This window comes from Sapajus apella, unplaced genomic scaffold, assembly GCF_009761245.1.
Source record: "Sapajus apella isolate SASKATOON/1434 unplaced genomic scaffold, GSC_monkey_1.0 scaffold20, whole genome shotgun sequence".
Lineage (NCBI taxonomy): Eukaryota > Metazoa > Chordata > Mammalia > Primates > Cebidae > Sapajus > Sapajus apella.
Window position 1 is genome coordinate 462,096 of NW_022436960.1, and position 24,217 is coordinate 486,312.

The following is a 24,217-nucleotide window of genomic DNA, read 5'->3' on the forward strand; positions in this document are numbered from 1 at the left end:
TTTTTTTTTTTTTTTTTTTTTTTTGAGTCGGAGTTTCGCTCTTGTTACCCAGGCTGGAGTGCAATGGTGCGATCTCGGCCCACTGCAACCTCTACCTCCTGGGTTCAGGCAATTCTCCTGCCTCAGCCTCCTGAGTCGCTGGGATTACAGGCACGCGCCACCATGCCCAGCTAATTTTTTGTAGTTTTAGTAGAGACGGGGTTTCACCATGTTGACCAGGATGGTCTCGATCTCTTGACCTCGTGATCCACCCGCCTCAGCCTCCCAAAGTGCTGGGATTACAGGCGTGAGCCACCGCGCCCGGCCGAAACTTTTTACTTTCTTACATTGCAAAGTCTTCTTCCTTTCTTAATGCAGTTTCTGGTGTAGATACCATTTAATCACTGTACTTTGTTACGAGTGCTGTGACCACTGTCTTCTACAAGTGTGTTAGCAAGTCTCAGTCTCAAGGGTCAGAGAGCCAGGAAGAGTAAGTTAGGATGGACTCTTACAGAGTTCTACAGGCCAGAGCAGTGGGGCTCCTTTCTGTCTTTCCGTCTCAGTCAAACAGGCAAGTCCAAGGCTTCCGGGAGGAAGATGTGTAGACAGTTCCCTTCCTGGCTGTTCACGTCCTCCTTCCTGTCCTGGCGGTCCCAGCTCAGCTTGGAGTGTGGGAGAGCATCTCTGTGTATATTTAGGGTGCCCTGGCACTGTACTAGGAAGGAGTGAGGATTCATCCTCAGTTTCTCATCCTGCTCCAGTGCAGCAGCTGAGCTCATTTCCTGAATTCCTGTTCCTGGGGCAGGGGTGGGCACCCCCCATCACTGCTGCTGGTATGCAGTGTCCTGCCCAGCTGGTATGGGGACTTCCTCTGGGACCATAGATTGCCTGGCACTGTGTGTTGCCTTTTGTCTTTAAGGTAACTAAATCAAATGCTAAGGGTAGAATTGATCTGTGCGTGATCTTAAATACCTCTGGTGAGCTGCAAAATCTGCCTATCAGAATATATATATATATTTAATATAATCCCAAGAGTTGACTTTATAAAAGCATGTATGTTTATGAAGATATTTTCTTTGTCAAAACTAAAGTTTTTACTCAAAATTCAGTTAAAAAATAGGAAAAAATTAAGAAAAACCAGTGAGTAAAATTATTAATTTTTTTTTTTTTTTGAGACAGAGTTTTGTTCTTGTTGCCCAGGCTGGAGTGCAGTAGTGCTGTCCCAGCTCACTGCAACCTCCACCTCCTGAGTTTAAGCAGTTCTCCTGCCTCAGCCTCCTGAGTAGCTGGGATTACAGGTGTATACCACCATGCCCAACTGATTTTTTTGTATTTTTAATAGAGATGGGGTTTCACCATATTGGCCAGGCTGGTCTTGAACTCCTGACCTCAGGTGATCTGCTCACCTCAACCTCCCAAGGTGCTGGAATTACAAGTGTGAGCCACCACGCCTGGTCAAAATTATTAATTTCTAGCAAAGGAAAAAAATTACGATCGGGTGTAGTGAGTGCTTCATGCCTGTAATTCCAACACTTTGGGAGGCCAAGGTGGGAAGATCACTGTAACCCAGAAGTTTGAGACCAGCCTGGGCAACATACTAAGACCCTGTCTCTTCAAAAAATAAAAAATGAGCCGCATAGTAATGCACACCTGTAGTCTCAGCTACTTAAGAGACTGAGGTGGGGGGATCACTTGAGCCCAAAGAGATAAGGCTGCAGTGAGTGAGCTGTGATTGCACTGCTGCTTGCGAGGGGCGGGGAGGGCCTCAAAAAAAAAAAGAAAGAAAAGAAAAAATAGCTGTGTCTGTGGGTTGCTGCTTTTTTCATGGTGTGGAAATGGATAATTCTTAAGAGAATGAGTGTGGACCGGTGTGGTGGGGCCTGAGGAAGGTGGGTGGGCCCATTCCAAAGAGACAGCCATTCCCCGCCCCACCCCAGCCCCGCTAGAGCCACAGATGCAGCAAGCACCAGTAATGTTTGTTTCCAGGAATCAGCTGTGTTCCCCACAATTGCTTATTGAAGCTTGGGGCATTTATTTTGTCACTCTAGAATTGAATTTGTGCTTTATTGTTAGCACTTAAGGCAGTGAAAGTGAACTGGTCTACAGCCCCTGAGATCTCTGGGCGATACCTGCCCCTGCCCCAGCTGGATCAGTTGATGAGTGTGACGTGAGCACCCGTGGAGAATGGGTCACCTTTCCCTCTATTGAAAGATGAGTGGTTTGTTGTTGTTGTTGTTGTTGTTTTTAAACAAAACCTTTGGTGAAAATGATTTCCAACATCTCCCATTGTGGTGGCCTGCACCTGTAGTTCCAGCTACTTGGGAGACTAAGGTAGGAGGATCCCTTGAGCCCAGGAGGTGGAGTCTGCAGTGAACCGTGATCGCACCACTGTGTTCCAGCCTGGGTGACAGAGCAAAACGCTGTCTCAGAAACAACAGCAACTAGAACCTTCAGGGTTCTCTCTCCTGTCTCCACCCGCCTCTCTCATTCTCAGAAGGCTAATCAGACTCTGTCCCCTGCCTCCCTCAAAACTGCTGCTTTCATCAAGGCCACCTACAGGCTCCACGTGGCAAAAGCCAGTAGCTGATTCCTGGCTGCCATCCACCTTCCAGGATGGAAGTCCTGGCTTTCTCTGCACCCTGCTGGCTTCTCTTCCCTGCAGCCTCCTCATATTGAAGTCCCCCAAGGTACAGTCCTCGGCCCCTCCCCTGTCTCTGCCGACTTCCTGGGGACCACATGCAATACCAGCTGTACACTGGGCACCGTGGGCTTCTCCCTGGAACCGCATCACCTGTCCAGCTGCTTCCCTGCCACTCGGCCCACCAGCCTCTGTCAGCCTTCCCTGTCTCCATGCCGACACCTCCAGCGTCCTAGTGCTCAGCCAGTGCTCTGTGCAACTGTCACCCTGCACACCCCACCAAGCAGGAAATCCGCTTGCCCAACCTTCAGGAATAGCCAGGATCTCCCTTGTCTGCTGTCCAACTGCTGTCACCTGTACCCTTGGCCCCTGCCCTACCCCACCCCACTCCTCAGGCTTTCTCTGACTCAGTCTGTGTCTCACTTGTCTTTTGCATCCAAGTGTTCTTAAAGAGCTGCCTTTTTAATCCTCTGAAGTCTCAGGTTGCATTAAGTTAAAATTTAATGTTCTTTTCATTATGTTGTACTTTCTGATTATCAGCCTGTGTGCCAGAGCTCCTATTTAGAGAACTGTATTTGGGGTTAAGAGGGCTTGTTGGAAGGGTCACTCTTCTCAGGCTCTTGATTGCTGATGAGAGGGGTCTGTGGCTGGCTCCCTGCGAAAGCAGTGTCTGTCATCTTACAAAAGAGCTTAGTTATTATGAAACAAAGAAAACACATTTTGTGTAACTTGAACACATTTTTCTAAAACTTTGTGATAGCTGCTAATTGTCCTGCGTCAGCCGCCTGAACTGTAAGAATAAATTCCAAGCTGGGCTGGGTGCGGTGGCTCAAGCCTGTAATCCCAGCACTTTGGGAGGCCAAGGCGGGTGGATCCACGAGGTCAAGAGATCGAGACCATCCTGGTCTACATGGTGAAAGCCCATCTCTACTAAAGATACAAAAAATTAGCTGGGCATGGTGGCATGTGCCTGTAATCCCAGCTACTCAGGAGGCTGAGGCAGGAGAATTGCCTGAACCCAGGAGGCAGAGGTTGCGGTGAGCCGAGATCGCGCCATTGCACTCCAGCCTGGGTAACAGAAGCGAAACTCCGTCTCAAAAAAAAAAAAAAAAGTAAATTCCAAGCCTTTGGAGCTGTGAACTCACTCCAGGGTGGTCCTGTGAAAGTGCCTGCATTCCCTTACTCATGGCGCATGCCCTGGCCTCCCCTCTCACCGGGTTTCAGCATGTGCCCCATCCTCTCTGGCTGCACTTCCTGGTCCCTGGGATGCTGTTCTGGCCCCTTCTCCCTCTGCAAGAGGACCGGATGCATACACATCAGTGCGCATGGGCCATCTCACACATCCACACCTTCTCTAGCCTGGCCTCTGGCCCTGGGCCCTCCGTGTAGGTCTTGCTGTGCTGTCAGTAGGGGCCTCCCCTGCAGCTGCCCCACTCCAGCAGCCACAGAGGTGCTGCTCCAGGCAGGTGTGGATCCTGCCCTCCCCTGAAGGGACAGAGGAGTAGCTGGCAATTGCAAGGAGAGGACCTCAGGAGAGAACCAGGCTGTGAATGGAGTTGACTACTCACTGGGGGGCAAGACGTCTGTCCCTTGTGTCCTCTGCATGTCACTTGGCCTTTGGGGCCCTGTTTCTTCATTGGTAAAAGGTGTTATTCATAATAGATAATTTGTTAGATTGTTTCCAATTCCAAATGTATTGATTGTGGCCACAAAGCAGTTGAGGCCCAGACAGGAGTGGCATGGATGAACGGAACCGTCCAGGGGGAGGCAGAGGGCTTCTGCCAAACGAGGGAAAGCAATACTCTCGTCCGCCTGCCTCAGGCTTCTGCTCTTGACACAGGCCTCTTTCCTCAGACACTCCCACCCCGGGCACTCCTTAGCTGGTCTGATCTTGTTTGATTTCATAATGATTTTCTGTCAGTTTCAGGCAAAGATCCTCCCTCCACCTGCAATTCTTCTTGGCAGAGCTTTTCCTATTTAAAGGGAGCACTGGGCTCCATTTTCCCTAACAGCTTGACTCTCGTATCTGTCAGTGGTTACACTTGATGGATTAATCCATTGTTTTTTAAGAGCGTCAAGAGATGTTCTTTAGGGGACAGTCTAGAATATGAGGAATGAAGAGATTGATTAGGAGAAAATTTCTCCTAGTAAAAGTTAAGCTGTCTAAAGACTAAAGCTTTATTTAGCCTTTTGGCTGGAAAGCATCCCAGGTTGTTTAATATCTTCATGCTAGGAGGGATGTGAGCTCTTCTTGTAGAGAAGACCGCTGTTTCATGATGACTCCTCATGAATTGCCTCGTGCTGTAGACACAGCCAGCTGTGCTTACCGGGTCCTGTCAGCATGCCAGGTCCGGGGGAGCTGAGGAAGACAGGATGAGGTGGCTTTGTGATGGGTGAGGGATGTGGGCTCTGCAGGAGGAGTCTGAGATGATGCCCAGATGCCGAGGCTGACGCTGCAGGTGATGGTGTGGGCGATGCAGGGCTTGCTGGACAGTAGCCTCCCAGTCGCTGTGACCTGGAGCCTCGTGAGTGCTGGCCGGTCGGCCTGGCCCAGTTTCTGAGCTTCGGGGTGCCTATGTCTCTGGGGACTTCAGGGCGGCCAGGTGTGGTATCCCACGCCTGTAATTCCATCACTTTGAGAGGGCAAGGTGGGAGGATCACTTGACCCCAGGAGTTCTAGACCAGCCTGGGCAACACAACAAGATCCCGTCTCTACGAAAAATAAAAGAATTAGCTGGGCATGGGAGCATGCCTCTGGTCCCAGATATTGGGAAGGCCAAGGCAGGAAGATCCCTTGAGCCTGGGAGGTGGAGGCTGCAGTGAGCTGTGATCACTTTGCTGCACTCCAGCCTGGGCAGCAGAGCAAAACCCCATCTCAGAAACAAAAAAAAAAGAATGCCCTGCATCCTCCCTGGAAGCTGTGTCTCTAATTGCCTCACAACAGGCTGCTTCTCCCCGTTCTCACCCCTCACCTCTCCCCAGCAATATGGAAGCTGGTGGTTTCGAAGTGATCGCTTTTTGAAAATATAAAATGGCATTAGGGTCCTGTAAGAAAAATCAGTTTGGTCTCTTTACCATCTCAGACTCTGTAGCGCTACGTGATGTAATTGGATTCCTTTGCCCCAGGCGCTGTTCCCCCCCCACCCCAAGCTGCTGTTCTCCCGGCCTCTCCCACTGTGCTGCACCCCATTCCTCAAGCTGCTGTGGCCAGAACCCTAGCATGCATCGTGGAATCTTCTTTCCGCATCCCGTGTCATGGTCCACTCTAGTTCCAGCACACATCAGATGCGACCTCTTCCTCCTCTGCCCCCGGGACACTGTCACCATTGTTTCTAAGCCACCATTGCTGTCTTAATGGGATGATGGTGGCTGCATCCAGTGGACTCTCCCTACTTGCCCCTCTTAGTTTTCCAAATAGCAACAACTGAACTTGTAGAAGTATTTTTAAAACATTTTTGCAACAGTTTAAAACTTCAGGAAAGAACTCTCCTCCCCCAACCATTTGCCCTTGAATGAACAGGGGTTCCCAACCCCCAGGCCACGGACAGGTCCACAGCCTGTTAGGAACGGGGCCCCACAGCGGGAGGTGAGTGGCAAGAGGCCAGTAAGCGTTCCCACCCAAGCTCCATGCTTAGATCAGCGTGGCATTAGATTCGCATAGGAGCACAGACCCTGCTGTGAACTGTGCATTCATGGGGTCTCAGTTGCATGCTCCTTATGAGAACCCAATGCCCGATGATCTGAGGTGGGGTAGTTTCATCCCAAATCACCACACCTGCCCCACCCCCACTGGTCTGTGGAAAGATTGTCTTCAATGAAAGTGGACCCTGGTGCCAAAAAGGTTGGGACCACTGCTTTAGCGTGTATTTCCTACAGACAGGGATATTCTGCAGTGTAACCAACAAAAATCAGGAGTGTAGCATTGACACATTGCTAAATCTAACCTTCAGATACCACTGAAGCATTGCAGATTTTCTCATACTCTGCTTTGTAGCAGAGGGGTCCGCTGCAGAGCCACACACAGCATGACATTTCCTTTCTGTGTGATTTGACGTTCATGACCTTGACACTGCTCAAGGTTTCTGGCTGGTGATGGGAGACTGTTCTTACTTTAGGTTTGCCTGGGTTTCTTGGTGATTGGATTTGGATTATGGATCTTTGGCAGGAACATTGCAGAAGTGAGGCTGTGTTTCCCCCTGGTGTCCTGTGGGATGGTGTGGTTTCGCCTCCTCGCATAACTGATGCTGGCTGCTCTGATTACTTGATTTCAGGTGGTGTCTGCCTGACTTCACTGTAAAGTCACCGTTTTCCCTTTGTAATTGATAGGTATTTGTTTGGATGTACTTTGAAACTATATAAATATCCCATTTCTCATCAGATTTTAAAATTGTGTATATTAATGTCAGTGCAGACTTCTGATTTCCTGGTGTTTTTGTTTTGAGACATGGTCTCACTGCTGTCCAGCCTGGAGTGCAGTGGTACAGACACAGCTCACTGCAGCCTCCACCTCCTGCGCTCACCTCAGCCTTGAGAGTAGCTGGAACCACAGGTATGTGCCACCATACCCTGGTTAATTATTTCATTTTTTGTAGAGATGGAGTCTTGTTGTGTTGCCCAGGCTGGTCTTGAACTCCTGGGCTCAAGCAGTCCTCCTGCCTCAGCCACTTTGCTGAGTGCTGGGATTTCAGGCATGAACCACTGTGCCTGGTCCGGATGGCCTTTTAAGTTTCAGCTCAAGAGTTCTCTTCAGCCCACCCGCCCTCTCTCCCTCCCTTCCTTCCTTCTGCCTGCCAAGAAGCCAACTGCAGCGTACCCATCAGTTGCTCTCTCAGTAGATATTCACCTATTGGCTTTGACCAGGAGACTTGTGTGTGATGATATTTGCTGTAATAGATACTGAAGTATATACTGTTGTGCGTTGCATAACGGTGGGGATACCTTCTGAGAAATGCATTGTTAGGTGATTCTTGTCATTGTGTGAACATGACAAGACTATGTCACAGACTTAGTTGGCAAAACCTCCTCAGATGGCAAAACCTGCTAGGCCACGTGGCACAGCCTACAGCTTCTGGGTTACGCACCTGTGCAGCATGCGACAGTTTTGAACACTGGAGGCATCTGTAGCATATGTTTTTTGTGTAGCTACATTGATTGATTTGATTATTGGTTGATTGATCGATTGGAGATAGTCTTGCTTTGTTGCCCAGACTGGAGTGCAGTGGTAGGATCTTGGCTCATTGCAACTTCCGCCTCCCAAGTTCAATTGATTCTCTTGTGTCAGCCTCCTGAGTAGTGGGGATTACAGGCACCTGACAGCACACCCAGCTAGTTTTTGTATTTAGTAGAGAGAGGGTTTCACCATGTTGGATCAGGCTGCTCTCAAACTCTTTTTTTTTTTTTTTTGAGACAGAATCTCGCTGTCACCAGGCTGAAGTGCGGTGGCTTGATCTTGGCCCACTGCAGTCCCCGCCTCCCTGATTTAAACCATTCTCCTGCCTCAGCCTCCTGAGTACCTGGGACTACTGGCTTGCGCCACCACGCCCAGCTAATTTTTTTTTTTTAGTAAATATGGGGTTTCACCGTGTTGGCCAGGATGGTCTCCATCTCTTGACCTCATGATCCACCCGCCTTGGCCTCCCAAAGTGTTGGGATTACAGGTGTGAGCCACCACACCTGGCCATATATATGTACCTAATCATAGAAAAGATTTGGTAAAAATATAGTATTATCATCTTACGGGACCACTCTTAGTTATCTGGTCCGTCATTGGCTGAAACGATGTTATCAAGTGCATGACTGCAGTTGCTCAGGATCAACATCCATGTCATTTGTATAAATGCTCACATTCCAAAAGTTGTCAGATAGTAAATATTTTTAAACATAAACATTTTTTAAAAGTATAACACCCCAATCAATAAAATTTGTATATAGTATCAACTGATTAAATTTTTGGTTTTACTGTTTTACTTGTAGCTAAACCATTTACACAGCTGGTAAAAGAAATGCAGCTTCATCGAGAAGACTTTGAAATAATTAAAGTAATTGGAAGAGGTGCTTTTGGTGAGGTAAGATGAATTTCATTTTGTTAACTTTGCCTAAATTGCCAAAACATCAGCAGCTTCCATTTCACCTTTTTATGGACCTATACACTGGTTTTGGGATGAGGTAATTGGTATCCTTTGGAGAGTTCGTTTTTTCCTTCTCTCTCTCTTTCTGAGAGGAGGTTTCACCATGTTGCCCAGGCTGGCCTTGAACTCCTGGGCTCAAGTGATCTTCCCGCCTCGGCCTCCCGAGTTGCTGGGGAGAATATCTGAACGATAGAATGAAGAGAAAGAAAACCCAAAAGCTTCTGACTGGTGAATTACCTGAGATATTGTTGCGACCAAAAATAGTTTCTTCAGATGTAGTTTTTTTGTTTGTGTTTTGGTTTTGTTTTTGAGTCAAGAGTTTTGCCCTTGTTGCCCAGACTGAAATCCAGTGGCACAATCTCGGCTCACTGCAACCTTCGCTTCCCGGCTTCAAGCAAGTAGCTGGGATCACAACTACTCGCTCAATTACAATTGTTGCCTCAGCCTCCCAAGTGGCTGGGATGACAACCTTGTGCCACCACGCCCAGCTAATTTTGTATTTGTAGAAGAGATGGGGTTCTACCATGTTGGTCAGGCTGGTCTTGAACTCCTGACGTTAGGTGATCTGCCCACCTCAGCCTCCCAAAGTACTGGGATTACTGGCGTGAGCCACTGTCCTCTGCCTGTTTTTGTTTTTGTTTTTTTGAGATGGAGTCTTGCACTGTCATTTAGGCTGGAGTGCAGTGGCACAATCTTGGCACACTGCAACCTCTGTCTTCTGGGTTCAAGCGATCCTCATGCCTCAGCCTCTCAAGTAGCTGGAACTGCAGGTGCTGACACCACTCCCAGCTAATTTTTATATTTTTTGTAGGAATGAGTTTTGCCATGTTGGCCAGGCTGGTCTCGAACTCCTGGCTTCAGGTGATCCAGGCCTCTCAAAGTGCTGGGATTACAGGTGTGCGCCACTGCACGCAGCCTTCTGACATAGTTTTAAAAACTCGGTTTGTTAACCGAAATTTGGCTTCTTGGCATTTTCTAAAAACACAGGGTTGAATAGCAGCTGTTTTCATGCTCTGTAGCTTGCTTGCCATTGACACATCTGTGTATCTCTGGGCCTGGTTGGCTTTGCCTAGGGGAGGAGGGTCAGCCACTCGGGAGCAGCTGGAGAGGCTCACCAGGTCTCTTGTATGTGGCTGGGAGCCCTGCCCTGGGAGGCCCATGGCATGGTGTGGCCTCGCCTTCCAGGCCGTCTTCGCAGACCTGCCTTGGCCTCGCAGGACGGTTCTGCCAAGACCAAGGGAGAGGTCAGGCTCCCTCAGAGGCTATGGGACCACCTCGGGTGCTTTGACAGTGAGTCGCCGGAAGAGCTTTGCTTCTTAAATGGTGCGGTGTCTTTGCACCTGTGCTGAGGTTTGATCTAAGCTCTCCTCAGCTGGGGAACTGTGTGTATTGGTTCACTGAGGAAAGTCAAATCAGAAAACATCGTGTCTTCTCCCAGCAGCAGGTGCACTCTGCCCACAGCAAACCTACTAGACACCGTTACAAAGTGAGGTGGCTTCTGCTGTGCAGGGCGCGCATTTTCCAGTGTGCAGACGGGAAAGAAGGCAAAACAGTACTGTAGGGAAATAGCCCCCCTCTTTCAGCAGCATCCCATGAGTGAGTCTCATCAGAGGGATGGGGGGGAGAGCAGCCCCTCCAAGGCCTGTCCCAGGGTGACCGACGCGCCCAGTTTATCTCAGTACAGACCCTGGATCCAGGCCTCACCAGCCAAAGTCAGTTTATCAGGGACTGGGATGGGTTACAGAGTTTGTTTGTTTTGTTTGAGACAGGATCTTGCCCTGTCACCCAGGCTGGAGTGTGCTGGCATAATCACAGCTCACTGCAGCCTCTGCCACCTGGGCTCAGGTGATCCTCCTTCCTCAGCCTCCTGAGTAGCTGTGACTACAGGCATGGGCCACCACACCTGGGTAATTTTTTAAAAATTTGTAGAAAGGGGGTCTCAAAATGTTGCCCAGGCTGGTCTTGAACTCCTGGGCTCAAGCAATCCTCCTGCCCCAGACTCCCAAGTAGCTGGGACCATAGGCATGTACCACCATACCTGGCTAGTTTTCTCTTTTTTCTTTTTAGTAGAGACAGAGATTTCACTGTGTTGTCCAGGCTAGTCTTGAACTCCTGGGCTCAAGTGGTTCTCCTGCCTCCACCTTCCAGAGTACTGGGATTATAGGCATGAGCCACTGTGCCTGGCTGAGAAAGCCTTTTAAATTTAAAAACAGATTGCATTCAGTGATGCCGTCTGCCTGATACCAGGCATGGAGCTGTGCCAGGTGGCATGGCTTTGGAGGTGAGCGGGGCCCAGGCCACACAAGCTCTTCAGCCATGGCCAGACTTTCCAGAGTGCAATTAGGAGGGAGGGAGAGGTACACCAGGGCAGAGAGACCAGGGGAAGTGAAAGAATGAGAGAGAAAATTGTTTTAACAGAATGGCTTATAGTTATTTTTAGTACTCTTTTTTGCCAAAGAACTTAATGCAAAACTCAGTTTTGTGAGTTTCAAAGAAGGTGACATTGATCACCTTCTGAGTTCCTCCTGATTGAAGGGAGCCTGTCCTTCCTGCGCAGCTTTTGCTTCTTGGATTCGCTCCCTGGTCTGGTTCCCTTGGAGCCATGGAATCCATATCTGTGCGAGATGGATTTTAGAAGCCCCCGCGGCTGGGGTCACTGTGAGGGTGAAGTAGGGGTGCAGACGCACGGCTAAGCGCCGTCTCTGGCACACAGGACGTGCCTGGTGAATGGCAGCTCTCACGGTGACTCTGGTGATGTGACTGTGAGGTATTTGATGTTAGAAAGGCAGGGAGGTGGATGATGATGCCATTTAAGAGCTCTTCAGCCCATGACTGCTGTAGGCACGGGTACATGCTGGCTGCTTGCCATTGGCAGCCAGAAGGTATGGAAGCCACTGTCACTGCCAGTGAGTAGCTTAACGGGAAATGCTGAGGTGGAGACTTGGGGCCATGCGTGAATAACTTATATTGGGTGGAATGTACCAGACAGTGGAGCCGACATCTTGATGGGTATTGGTAGTGATGGAAGAGCTCATTCAAGATTTGGTAGAGACTGAAAAGTCCAAGAGGACTTCCTGGAGGAGGTGGCCCTTGAGTTGTGCTTTAAAGAATGTGGCTTGTGGCTACACACTGAGGGCTGATTGTGCACCACACTGCTGGGCTTATTAAGTGCCAGGGCTCATGGGTCCTCATAGCTGTCTCGGGAGGCCAGTCCTGCCCTTAACCTCTTATAGTGGTGGAACTTGAGACACGAAGAAGTGACTTAACAAGAGTTGCACTCCGGAGCCCAAGTGGCTAGTCCCTGCCTCTGTGAAGAAAAGGTTCTTGATGCAGGAACTGGCATGTGCGAGGTGGGTAGGGGGAGCCACAGACAGAAGAGGCAGTGTGGGGGAGGGGGGCACAGATAGAAGGCAGCGTCTGGCCAGGCACGGTGGCTCACACCTGTAATCCCAGCACTTTGGGAGGCCAAGGTGGGCGAATCACCTGAGGTCAGGAGTTAGAGACCAGCCTGACCAACATGGAGAAACCCCATCTCTACTAAAAATACAAAAATTAGCCAGATGTCGTGGCGCACACTTGTAATCCCAGCTACTCAGGAGGCTGAAGCAGGAGAATCACTTGAACCGGGAGTTGGAGGTTGTGGTGAGCTGAGATCCTGCCATTGCACCCCAGCCTGTTAAGGTCCAAGCTTTTTTTTTTTTTTTTTTTGAGACAGAGTCTTACTTTGTTGTGCAGGCAAGAGTGCAGTGGCATGATCTTGGCTCACTGCAACCTCTGCCTCCCAGGTTCCAGTGATTCTCCTGCCTTAGCCTCCCAAGTAGATGGGAATACAGGTGTGCACCACCACACTGGGGTAATTTTTGTATTTTTATTGGAGACTGAGTTTCACCATGTTGACTAGGCTGGTCTGGAACTCCTGACCTCAGCTGATCCACCTGCCTCAGCCCCCCAAAGTGCTGGGATTACAGGCGTGAGCCACCATGCCTGGCCAAAATTTTTAATTTTTAATTTTTTTTTTTTCCCCCGGAGACAAGAGTCTTGCTCTGTCACCTAGGCTAGAGTGCAGTGGCGCAGTCTCAGCTCACTGCAGCCTCTACCTCCCAGATTCAGGCAATTCTCCTGCCTCAGCCTCCCAAGTAGCTGGGATTATAGGTGCGTGCCATCACACCTGGCTAATTTTTGTATTTTTGGTAGAGATGGGGTTTCACCATGTTAGCCAGGCTGGTCTCAAACTTATGGCCCCAAGTGATCATCTCACCTCAGCCTCCCAAAGTGCTGGGATTACAGGCTTGAGCCACCAAACTCAGCATCACTTAGCTATTTTAAAATGCATAATGCATTCATTGTTAACTACAGTTACCCTACTGTGCTATCAAACATTAGAATTTTTTTTCTGCCTTTGTTTTAAATGAAAATCTGCAGACATAACCCAAAGTAGAGGGCAGTGAGCCGCCACGTGCCTGGCATTCACAGTGAAGCTCTCGAATTTGCAGGCGGTGCCATTCAGGTTGCAGCGGGGTTGGATTTCGATGCATAAAAGGGCAAATCTTCATTTATGTGGGAAACTTGGCTTTCTCTCACCGCTGGTTTCGAGGCTCTCAGGCTGTTAAGATTTCACTCCGGTTTAGTTCCAGCCTGCCAGCCTTTCTTCCAGGAACTACATTTTTGTTCAGCTCACATTTGTATTGCAGGTTGCTGTTGTCAAAATGAAGAACACTGAACGAATTTATGCAATGAAAATTCTCAACAAGTGGGAAATGCTGAAAAGAGCAGAGGTAAGTATGGAGTTTGGGGTGAGCAGAAAGTGACTGTGAAGCCAGCTGGGAAAAGCTGCAGTCACCCCACAGCCCTGGGCCTGCCTTCCCCCGGGACAGAGCAAGCGTTCTCTGTTGAGGAGGTCCCAGCCTCCTCCCTGGCGCCTGCTGCTCCCGCCTCTGTGATCACTCGTTTACTGGACACGGTGCCTGAGAGTGCACCCTCCAGAATGTTGGCTGGGTTCTGCTTACCATAAAGGCAAATAAAAAGCTTCAGGGGAGTTTTAGCATTGATTGAAGTTCTGCTCCATACGCAAAGGGAATGACCAAGTTTGGAGCCTGCTTACATACCGCTGGGTCCTTAGCTTCCAACTTCAAGAAGCGTCAAGATTATGAATGAGAGCGGACCACTCACTGCTCAGCAGGCTAAGATCTGCTCCTTTTTCTTAGTTCACTGTCAGTCTTCTTGGTGGCCGTTCCATGCCCCTGCCCATCTCTGCAGCCGTGTGCTCAGCTCCTCATCTCCCTCCTGCCCGTGCAAGGCAGGCCAGGCCTGCTGGGGAGCCCACACTTTTCCTCTCTGGCCGTCTTGAGTTTCTGTCCTCACCCGTCCTCTGTTGCCTCCCCTGCACTCAGAGCCCAGGCCCTTCCTGGCCACTTGACCTGCTGCTTCCTGCTTCGGATCTGCTCCATCCATCATGCTCCATCCTCTCCCGTGACTCCTGCCTCTGCCAGAAGGCCCTCGGCGGCCCCCTCCTTGCCGGCTGCCGTTCATCACAATGGTCTGCTGTGGCCCCTGCTGTCTCTGACCCACCCTGAGTGAGGCCTGTTCCTGGCAGTGCTGTGGCAGCTCTAGGCTGCTGAGCCCTGTGGTCAGCGCTCGCTTCTGGAGTTGGATGCCTCTCGATGTGGCCACCTCCTCATTTTGGGAAGTCCTTCTTGGGTTTCTAGACTCTCTCCTACCACCCTCACCCTCCTAAGTAATCTTAGGTGACCCTTTCCTCTTGGGTCCTGGAATTTGTGCCCGTGCTGCCCATGGTTGCCGCCTTGGACCAACAACAGTAGAGCCATCGATTCGGGTCAGATCTCTCCGGGGCCCTGGTTTTGTTAACCTGGTGGACTTTACTGGTTCCTCGTGACTCAGTCATTATGGCTTTTGCCTCTTCTGCTCTGTACCCATTTCCTCTTTCCCTGCCCTGGCACCCAGCACAAGGTCTCACACCCATTTGTTGCCCACTGAGCATGTGTTGGATGACAGAGCACCATTTTGCAGTCACCTGGGCTCAAAATATTGGTGGCCTGTGACTGCCTCAGCCCCTGCATCTCCCAGTTTCTGGGATGCACACAGTCTCCCTCCCTTCTTTGGGAGAAGCCTTCACTCTCTTTCCCTCCATCCTCATTCAGTATCTCACCTCGTGCTTCCACTGGGCCTGCCCTTGGCCCAGCAGCCCTTCCCCCACCCCAAACTGTGGCAAATGCAGGAATGTTGTTGGAGCAAATTTTTAGTGGGGAAAAGCAGCTCCTGTTATGTGAAAGTGTGAGGAGGTATGTCACGGTGGATGAGGACATTTAAAAGAGTAACTATTGCTGATTTAATTTGAATCTGGTTATACAGATGCATTTCAGTTGGCATGCTCAGAAAAGCCCAAGAGTGTTTGCCAGTCATGATGACTATCATAGAACATATGTAGTGGGCTATATATGTGTGTAAGAGAGAGAAATGTATATGGTGCCAGCTGCAAAAAGTTTATCTTTTTATTCTTATTTCATAGACTTATTTTAAACATTAAATTTTTGAATATTGATTTATAAAACATGTTCTTTAAAGCATGAGTTGGCCGGGCGCGGTGGCTCAAGCCTGTAATCCCAGCACTTTGGGAGGCAGAGGCGGGTGGATCACGAGGTCAAGAGATCGAGACCATCCTGGTCAACATGGTGAAACCCTGTCTCTACTAAAAAAAAAATACAAAAAATTAGCTGGGCATGGTGGCGTGTGCCTGTAATCCCAGCTACTCAGGAGGCTGAGGCAGGAGAATTGCCTGAACCCAGGAGGCGGAGGTTGCGGTGAGCCGAGATCGCGCCATTGCACTCCAGCCTGGGTAACAAGAGCGAAACTCTGTCTCAAAAAAAAAAAAAAAAAAAAAAGCATGAGTTAAGAGGTTGGTCAGTAGAAGAGTTGCTGAGCAGTATAAATTTATAATTTTTCCACCAGGCTCGGTCTTTATTTCATCTTACTTGGTTAAAAAATACTAAAAGTTTCTCTCTCTGCTCTTCAGACAAAACTGCTGGATAATACATAAGTTGCCTGTCACCAGGTCACCTGCATGCAGGCCCCAGTTTAAGAATGGGTTTTTCCTAAACACTTCGGGCAGCTGCCAGGCAGAGCTTTAGGGAGCATCTCCTCCTGGAGGCGGCGGCACAGATGCTGCAGGTTCCCGGGGCAGCCCCAGGCTCCTGAGCCCACAGTCTCACCTCTCCTGGGACTCACTGCTCCATCAGCATTTCTTTTTGGGGGAGTGTTCTGTAAGGCAGTAGGTCAGGCACACTGGGACTCAGTGCTCTATCACCATTTCTTTTTGGGGGAATGTTCTGGATCTTCTAGAAGGCAGAAGGTCAGGCACACTGGGACTCAGTGCTCTATCACCACTGCTTTTTGGGAGAATGTTCTGGAAGGCAGAAGGTCAGGCACACCGGGACTCAGGTTTTTGTGTACTTGTCCCTTCACCAGGCCCTTATGGCTGAGGTGGCTGTTGGCAGAGGGGTCGTGATAATTCCATAATCGTTGGGCTCTGCGTGTCTGGACATTGGCAAGTTGAATGCTGACCCCTTGTCATGTTGTCATTAGTAGAACCGGGACACATCTGCAGCAACCTTTTTTTTTTTTTTTGAGACGGAGTCTCGCTCTGTTGCCCAGGCTGGAGTGCAATGGTGCAGTCTCAGTCTACAACCTCCGCCTCCCAGGTTTAAATGATTCTCCTGCCTCAGCCTCCCAAGTAGCTGGGATAACAGACACCTGCCACCATGCCCAGCTAATTTTTATGTTTTTAGTAGAGATGGGGCTTCACCATGTTGGCCAGGATGGCCTCAAACTCCTGACCTTGTGATTCGCCTGCCTCAGCCTCCTAAAGTGCGGGTATTACAGGCATGAGCCACCACGCCCAGCCAACCATTTCATTTTTTAAAAAAGCTTTTTTTTTTTTTTTTGAGACAGGATCTCACTCTGTTGCACAGAATAGAGTACAGTGGTGTGATCTCGGCTGGGCTCGATTGATCCTCTCACCTCAGCCTCTTGACACACTCAGCTAATTTTTCAGATTCTTTTGTAGAGATGGAGGCCTCACTGTGTTGCCCAGGCTGGTCTCAAACTCCTGGTCTCAAGTGATCCTCCTGCCTTGGTCTCCCAAATTGCTGGGATTACAGCATGAGCCACCATGGCCAGCCTGAAGGGAATACTTTATAAAGTTTAGAACAGAAAACCTTTTTGAAGAAACAAGTTTTAGAGGTTTCTGTGAGACTCAGACGAGAGCAGGTCAGAGCTGTATCCTAGTGTCTCACATAGCAAGCCTTCCATCATGTACTTACATTTTTGTTAAACTTGACAAGTTCCAAATGTAAGACAGTTTAAATCTAGTTCTATGCTCTTATAATAAAGAGAAAATCACGTTAAAATTATGCCAAAGGCTGGGTGACTTTTTTTTTTTTTTTTTTTTTGAGACAGAATCTTGCTCTTTTGCCTAGGCTGGGGTACAGTGGTGCCATCTCAGCTCACCTCAACCTCCACCTCCCAGATTCAAGGAATTCTCCTGCCTCAGCCTCCCATGTAGCTGGGATTACAGGCACTGGTCATCACACCTGGCTAGTTGTTCTATTTTTTAGTAGAGATGGGGTTTCACCATGTTGACCAGGCTGGTCTTGACCTCAGGCAGTCTGCCCACCTCGGCCTCCCAAAGTGCTAGGGTTACAGGCATGAGTCCACATGCTCGGCCAGGCCTTGTGACTTTTAAACAGAGATACCACCTGGGCATTAAAATTAACTCCTTTAGAGCCATAGCAGGGTGGAGGGCAGCCTCTTGCCCCGTGCTGCTGGCCATAGGCCTCCGTGGTGGAATCTCTAACAATCCTGTCATGACTACACCTTGAGTTCAGCAAACAGACGTTGCCCTCTCCTGCTAGCTGCGTGGACGCTCAACAGTGGTTATAGGACAGAGAGGGCAGACGTGGGGCAGCCCATGCCATCAGTACTTGGCGGGGGTTGATCTGGTAGAGAAATCAGGCGATGCCAGGTGAGAGGAGCCCAGTCAGGAATCCACAAGAGGATGGGATGAACCTAAGTGTCAGCCACAGAAATGGAGCCTGTGGGAGAGCAGGGCGCAAGTGTGTCTTCAGCAGCCCTTGGCGCTTGCATGGGGCTTGGGAGAGGAAGGAACGAGGGCTGGCTCAGCCTCAGCCAGGGTGTCGGGCATGCAGGAGGAGAGCCCCGGAAGGCAGGGACACTGTGCCTGGAGCCACTGTCCCAGCAGGGACCCCAATATCAGCCATATGCTCTCTGGGTACTTCCCAGTGAACATAGACTGACACCCCTCGTTCCTTTGCAGACCGCGTGCTTCCGAGAGGAGCGTGACGTGCTGGTGAACGGCGACTGCCAGTGGATCACCGCGCTGCACTACGCCTTTCAGGATGAGAACCACCTGGTAGGCTGATGACCAGGGACGCGGCCAGGGCATTCGCGCGAGTCTTTTAGCCCTTTATGCTGTCACTAAAAATGCAGTCAGACAACATGGAACTGACATATTAAAAATGTGTATTGGACCTGATAAAATGGAGGGGTTTGTTTTCACACAGTAATTGTCAGGTAGAACTTTTTTTAAATAGATGTGTCAAAGTATGTACTTTGTTTTTTTCTAATCATAGGATAAGCTGATTAGTTTCTTTGCTGGGTTTATTACATTTAAACCAACTGGGGTTTGATACACTTTCAATCTTGAATTACTAAGAATAAGGAACTGCAGTGGGGATTCAGTGGTCTCCTGTGGTGGGGGAGCTGCCCCAGGCCCTTTGGACAGGTTTTAGGTTTAATGCTTGGTCTCCACACCGCCTGTTTATTTTCCTGACTTGAACAGGGCTTGTTTTCAGGACTGACGGACCAGCCTTGTGATGCACATGTGAGTGCATCGTCAAGCGTGTTCACCTCCACAGCGCTCTCAGGGCAGCTGACTTCGTGGGGAAGGGGACACCAGCCCTTGGTCTTGGGTGCTGAGTGACCCACAGACTGCCTTGTTCAGGGCTTTTCACTCCTAGAATGACTCTCCAGGTTTCTCTGAACCTAAAAGTGTCCACTGTTGGAGCTCTGGGTGGACACGACGGTGCAGACTTCAGAGAAAAAGGTCTGAGCCCAGCTGCATCCCGACAGCACTGTTTCTGCAGCAGGAGCAGTGACAGGGGTGTGATCGCTGTGGTCACCAAGCCTCAGAGCAGGGACCCAAGGCTTCCTTTTCCATGGCAGCCAACGCACATGGCCGCCTGAAGCTCCTGGGTTGTGCGCTCTGTTGGCTCCCAGGAGATGGGGTAGTGTGGGATCCTTACACTCAAACCCTAAAATAACCCTTGCAGCATCAGAGAAGGCCCTGAGATTTGAACGCCCCGGATTAGGGGAAAAGGTGTGCTGCTGACGGAGACTTTACATGTACGTATTTGCCTCAGCAGAGGCGGCAGCTGGTGTTTGTTGAGCACTTAGAACAGTTCAGGCCCACAGGGGTCCCCGTCAGTCTTCCCAACGACCTGGTGATTCCACCATTTTCATAAGGGGGTGTCTGGGGCAAAGAGAGGCGAAGTCACTTGCCCAAAGTGACTGCATGGATGACGGCACCTGTGCCTGAGTCCCAGCCTGTCGAGCAGATTTCAGGTCCCCATGCTCTGGGGCTGTCTCCACATTGAACCCCCTCGCGTCCTGCTCAGTGTCCCTGCTCCGAGGACCCCAGTGGACTGTCTCCAGTTCGTTTCCACTGTTGATAAGAACTGAGTTTCCAAGGAGTACAGCCGGCTAGGATCTGTACGAAGGAAGATAATGCTTTTTGTTTTGTTTCTAATATTTTTTCAAAAGTAGCATAGCATGCTGCCGTCTGAAATGTTAGGTGTTGCAGGTTTATTCTAAACTAAGAGACATCAGTTAGGAGCTCCTGTGAAGATGCCATGTTTTTGGGTTTTTGGAGTTGCCCAGGTAGGAGTACCATGAAAATTTGGGATGAGAGAATGAAGGCGAGACCTCTGAAGCTTTCTGGCCCCTGACTGCAGGGCCAGCCCCTGCGGCTGCACACCTGCTGTCCTGAGCAGGTGCGTTTAGGGATAGGCCAGTTCCTCTTCCTGTGGTGGTGAGGCTGGCCCAGGTGCCTCTAGGCATGATACGGAAACGGTTCCTCTGACAGCTCAGAGAGTGAGTTCTGCTGCAGTTCCTGTTGGAGGTAGCTAACAGAGTTTTATAAAAATTAAACCTGTTTTACCGCCAACTAAAAGTTATTGGCTTAACTCAGTACCCTGTGTTCCATGACAGGATGGACTTGACCTGGTCCTTACTCGGGAGTGGGTCTCTGCCCGTCTTCCTCACGAGCTCCTGTGTTGACTTTCCTCCGGGACTGTGTTCCAGGAGACTGTTGATCAGACCCAGTGCTGCCGTAGGATGCTTCTGCTCTTCTAGAGTTCTAGGCAGACGTGGGCATGGCTGGGGCTCAGCTAGTAAGGACTTGACTCGTTCCTGTGGCTTTCTTTAGGGGCCGGAGGGCCCGGCCGTGCATTCACTGCATTTCCCTTCGCCCCGGGTGTTTCCATCAGCTGCCATGGCCTCTCCCCTTGGAGACACGTCCACCATCCCCTCTCCGTTGCCCTCCACATGTCGGCACCTCCGTGCCTGGGCTTCTGAATGTAATTGGGGAACATCACCACTCACTGCTCTGCCCCCTCCCTGTTTGGCAGGACCCCACTTGCCACTGCCACTTTACTCCTAGCCGATTTGCACACACCCCTTCATCTGGAGCACCACCCCGGCTCCCCTCAGGCCTCTGCTCAGCAGCCTCTGGCCTGGCCACCTCACCAGGTGGCCTTTGGGGACTCCCTGCTGCCTGCTCTCCATGCTGGCCACGGTCTCTCCCGCCCCCAGCGTGAGCTCCGCTGAGCAGGGATCTTGCTGTCTGGTGCCTGCCAGCACCCCTGCTGCCAGAGTGACTGACAGGGGCCACAGCAAGGGCTCACAAGCAAATGAACAAGCTGAACTCAGCGAGGAAGGATAGGCAGGGCCTGAGCCAGGGCGGGGAGGCTGAGACTACCCTAGGTGGCGGCAGGGAGACTTGAGAAAGGCTCCACAGGACGGGACAGCTGCGGAGAGGCTCGGAAGGGATGAGAGGTTGCTGGTAAAGATTCTGTTGAGAGCAGGGACCGAAAATGAAGGCTTCTGTCATTTCCTCTGATCTAGCTGGGCCCCTCCCTTCCTCAGACAGGCCCACCAGTGTGGTGCTTCCCTTCCTTTGGAGACACCGTCGTTGGTTTGGACATGATGGGCGTCGTATCTGACTGCTGGGCCTGGGTCATTGCTCTGTCCGTGCTTGTTGGGTGACCCTGGGCCCATCCCCAAGCCTCCCATGTGAGATGGGGTCTTGGTGCCGGCGGCGAGGACAGGTAGAAGTGTGAACAGGACAGCACTGGCCTGTGTCCCATAGCCTGGCCCCAAGCATAGGCCTTCACGGTGACGGCAGCTGTCACGATGAGCTTCTCAGTAAATAACTGTGGTGTCACTGCCTCTGCTGATAAACAGCGTTTCCTCCCTGTGTGGGCTGGTGAAAAGCTAGCTGTCCAGACCAGAGCATCCATCTCTTCACAGAAAATTTGCTCCTGGTAGGCTGAGGCCGCATGCTTCCCCAGCAGTCTCTGAGGCACAGCGGCCCCAGAGATGGAGGTGTTGGCTGCCACCCTGACTGTGGCTGTGATGATCTCCCCCATCCTGGGCCTCTCTGACCTGTGAGATCCCCCGACTGGGGCCTCCACAGACTGGGGCTTCATGGTTTGAGGCTTCTGAGTGCTGCAAGAGACAGGCTGTCCTCAGGCAGAGCTCCACGCAGAACGCAGGCTCACTTTGGGGTTGACCACTTCTAGCACACGACTGGCCTGGTGGCAAGGGAACTCCCAGGGACCTCTCAGGGAAGTGATGGGCTCAGGCCTATTAGCAGAAGATTTTTTTTTTTTTTTTTTTTTGAGATGGAGTCTTGATCTGTTGCCCAGGCTGGAGTGCAGTGGCATGACCTCTGCTCACTGCAACGTCCACCTCCCGAGTTCAAGTGATTCTCCTGCCACAGACTCCTGAGTAGTTGGGACTGTAGGCACATGCCACCACGCCTGGCAAATTTTTTGTTTTTTTAGTAGAGATGGGGTTTCACTGTGTTAGCCCAGATGGTTTCGATCTGACCCCATGATCTGCCCGCCTCATTCTCCCAAAGTGCTGGGATTACAGTTGCGAGCCACTGCGCCCAGCCCAGATGTTTTTTCTTCCCTTACTCCCATTTCTACTTAAGCAGTAGCTTTTCTAAATTTTCTCTTGGAGTGAACCTATAAGTAATTATCCTTCAGCTCTTTTATAATGAAATCTTTCCAATAACAACTGCTGTGATGTCAGATACCTCACTTCCCTTCTCTGGTCCTGTGTCGTCCTCCTATAACATGAGGGCCTGCAGAATTATTTTTAAACCCAGTAGGATTTGATGCACTATTAACTGCTTCTTCTTTGGGTCACTAGCTTTTAGAGTGCCTTCTCCAACACCCTTAATGAGAATCATACCCCTAGACCAACGAGCCTCCAACATCAAGCCCTGTAATCATTCCTTCAATTGATTACATGTATTACTCACTGAAGCCTGTGCTCTGCCATATGCACAGCTGAAGATGACAGTAGTGTGGCACGCTTTGGGGTGCTTGTCCGGAAGGTCTTGAGTGACAAGAGCAGCTGAGATGCCACGAGCCAGGCTTGGAGTCTGAGAACCTTGTAGTGGAAGGCTGGCCTTTAATTGTCAGGTGTAGTGGTGACTAAATGTGGTATTCTCTCCCCTTCTCTTCCCAATTTGTAGTACTTAGTCATGGATTACTATGTGGGTGGTGATTTACTGACCCTGCTCAGCAAATTTGAAGACAAGCTTCCAGAAGACATGGCGAGGTTCTACATTGGTGAAATGGTGCTGGCCATTGACTCCATCCATCAGCTTCATTACGTGCACAGGTAACCAGCTTCTGGTCTTATAGAACCCACGTTTCATCATTAAAATACTCCTCGCAGAGCTCCCAAGTCCAGGCCCTCCCAAGAAGCCATGTAGATAGTGAGTCCCCACGTTGAGCTGCCACAGCACAGACTGATATGCCCACATCACCGTCTTCTAGCCCCAGCACCCATGGATCCCAGTCTCATTGTTGCGGTTGTGAGAGTCTAACTCCTGTCAGCTGAAGCCACTGTGTCTTTTGATATTTATTTGATACTGACTCAACCTCTTCCCCACCCGATCCCCCCTCCCTGAAATGCCCGTGCTCCCTGGGGCTCACATCGGGTCCGTGGTCCTCTGTCTCCACCGCCCGAGACCCCCCTCCCTGAAATGTCTCATGAGGGGCCTGGGGCCCTCTGTCTCCACATTCTTTCTCAACTCTGCTCCTCTCTCTGTGCAGCACTGACCCCTGAAGGGCCCCAGGAAACACTTACAAAGGAAAGATGGGCCTGAGGAAGAGGCTTTGTCACCATGACACGCAGGACTTGAGCTGAGAGAGCGTGTGGGGCAGAAGCCTGAAGCTGTGCCCTCTCCTGCTCTCCTGGGCCCCCCCTGCCTTCTTGGCTGGGAGGGCAGCTCCCCAGTGACCCAGCCACTGAGGCTGCGTCTTCACATAGCTCTTGTCCTGAGACTCAGAGATTCAGTCCTGTGGTTCATTTTGGTGTTTGTTGTTTTTGAAAACTAGTTTCATTTGTCTTTTTATCATAAGGCAATTTTGTGGTAATAGTTTTAAGAAGTCAGACAGTTCCACAGAGCCTGCACCCAAGCCCAGCCCTGCCCCACCCTGACTATTCGGGCTCAGGTAGCTATTGGAAACGTTAAAAAATTTTTTTTCCAGTGTCTGCCTTCATGTGTCTAAATCAAAAGTTTACATTGCTAATTTCTTTCTTTCTTTTTTGGCTTTAGATCACATCTATTAAATTGAAATTTTAACTCTTTTACATAATTGCCTCTTTCTCTCACCCATCTCCCCCACATACACTTCCAAACTCTTTTCTCCCACATCATCATCCTTTTTTATTTTTGTTTTTATTTTTTAAGATGAAGTCTCACTCTGTCACCCACACTGGAGTGCAGTGGCACAGTTCCAGCTCACTGTAGCCTCTGTCTCTATTCTCCTGCCTCAGGTTCCTTAGCAGCGGGGGCTACAGGCACATGCCCCCATACCTGGCTAAGTTTTGTGTGTGTTTAGTAGAGTTGGGATTTTGTCTTGTTGGCCAGGCTGGTCTTGACTGTTGACCTCAAGTGACCTGCCCGCCTCAGCCTCCAAGTGCTGGGATTATAGGGATGAGCCACTGCACCCGGCCCCACATCATCCACGTAACCTTTATTATGTTCAGTCAGTATTTGGTGTTGATAATATTGTGAGTGCATAACCATTACACCAGCCTTGGTTCCAGGAGTATTTGGTTCCAGTTCTGCTGCCAG

The 24,217-nt window shown here is 50.2% G+C and overlaps 1 protein-coding gene across 6 annotated transcripts in view; it reads left to right on the forward strand.

Annotated features, from left to right (window-relative positions):
• The window catches only part of CDC42BPB (CDC42 binding protein kinase beta), a 111,724-nt gene that overhangs the window by 26,930 nt on the left and 60,577 nt on the right, over window positions 1-24,217 (forward strand). For all 6 annotated transcript variants that reach the window (XM_032287301.1, XM_032287306.1, XM_032287304.1 and 3 more), the window contains exons 2-5: window positions 8,591-8,682; window positions 13,437-13,520; window positions 18,095-18,190; window positions 22,604-22,752. In XM_032287301.1, the coding sequence (XP_032143192.1) occupies window positions 8,591-8,682; window positions 13,437-13,520; window positions 18,095-18,190; window positions 22,604-22,752 (421 nt within the window). The remainder of the gene's footprint in view (window positions 1-8,590; window positions 8,683-13,436; window positions 13,521-18,094; window positions 18,191-22,603; window positions 22,753-24,217) is intronic.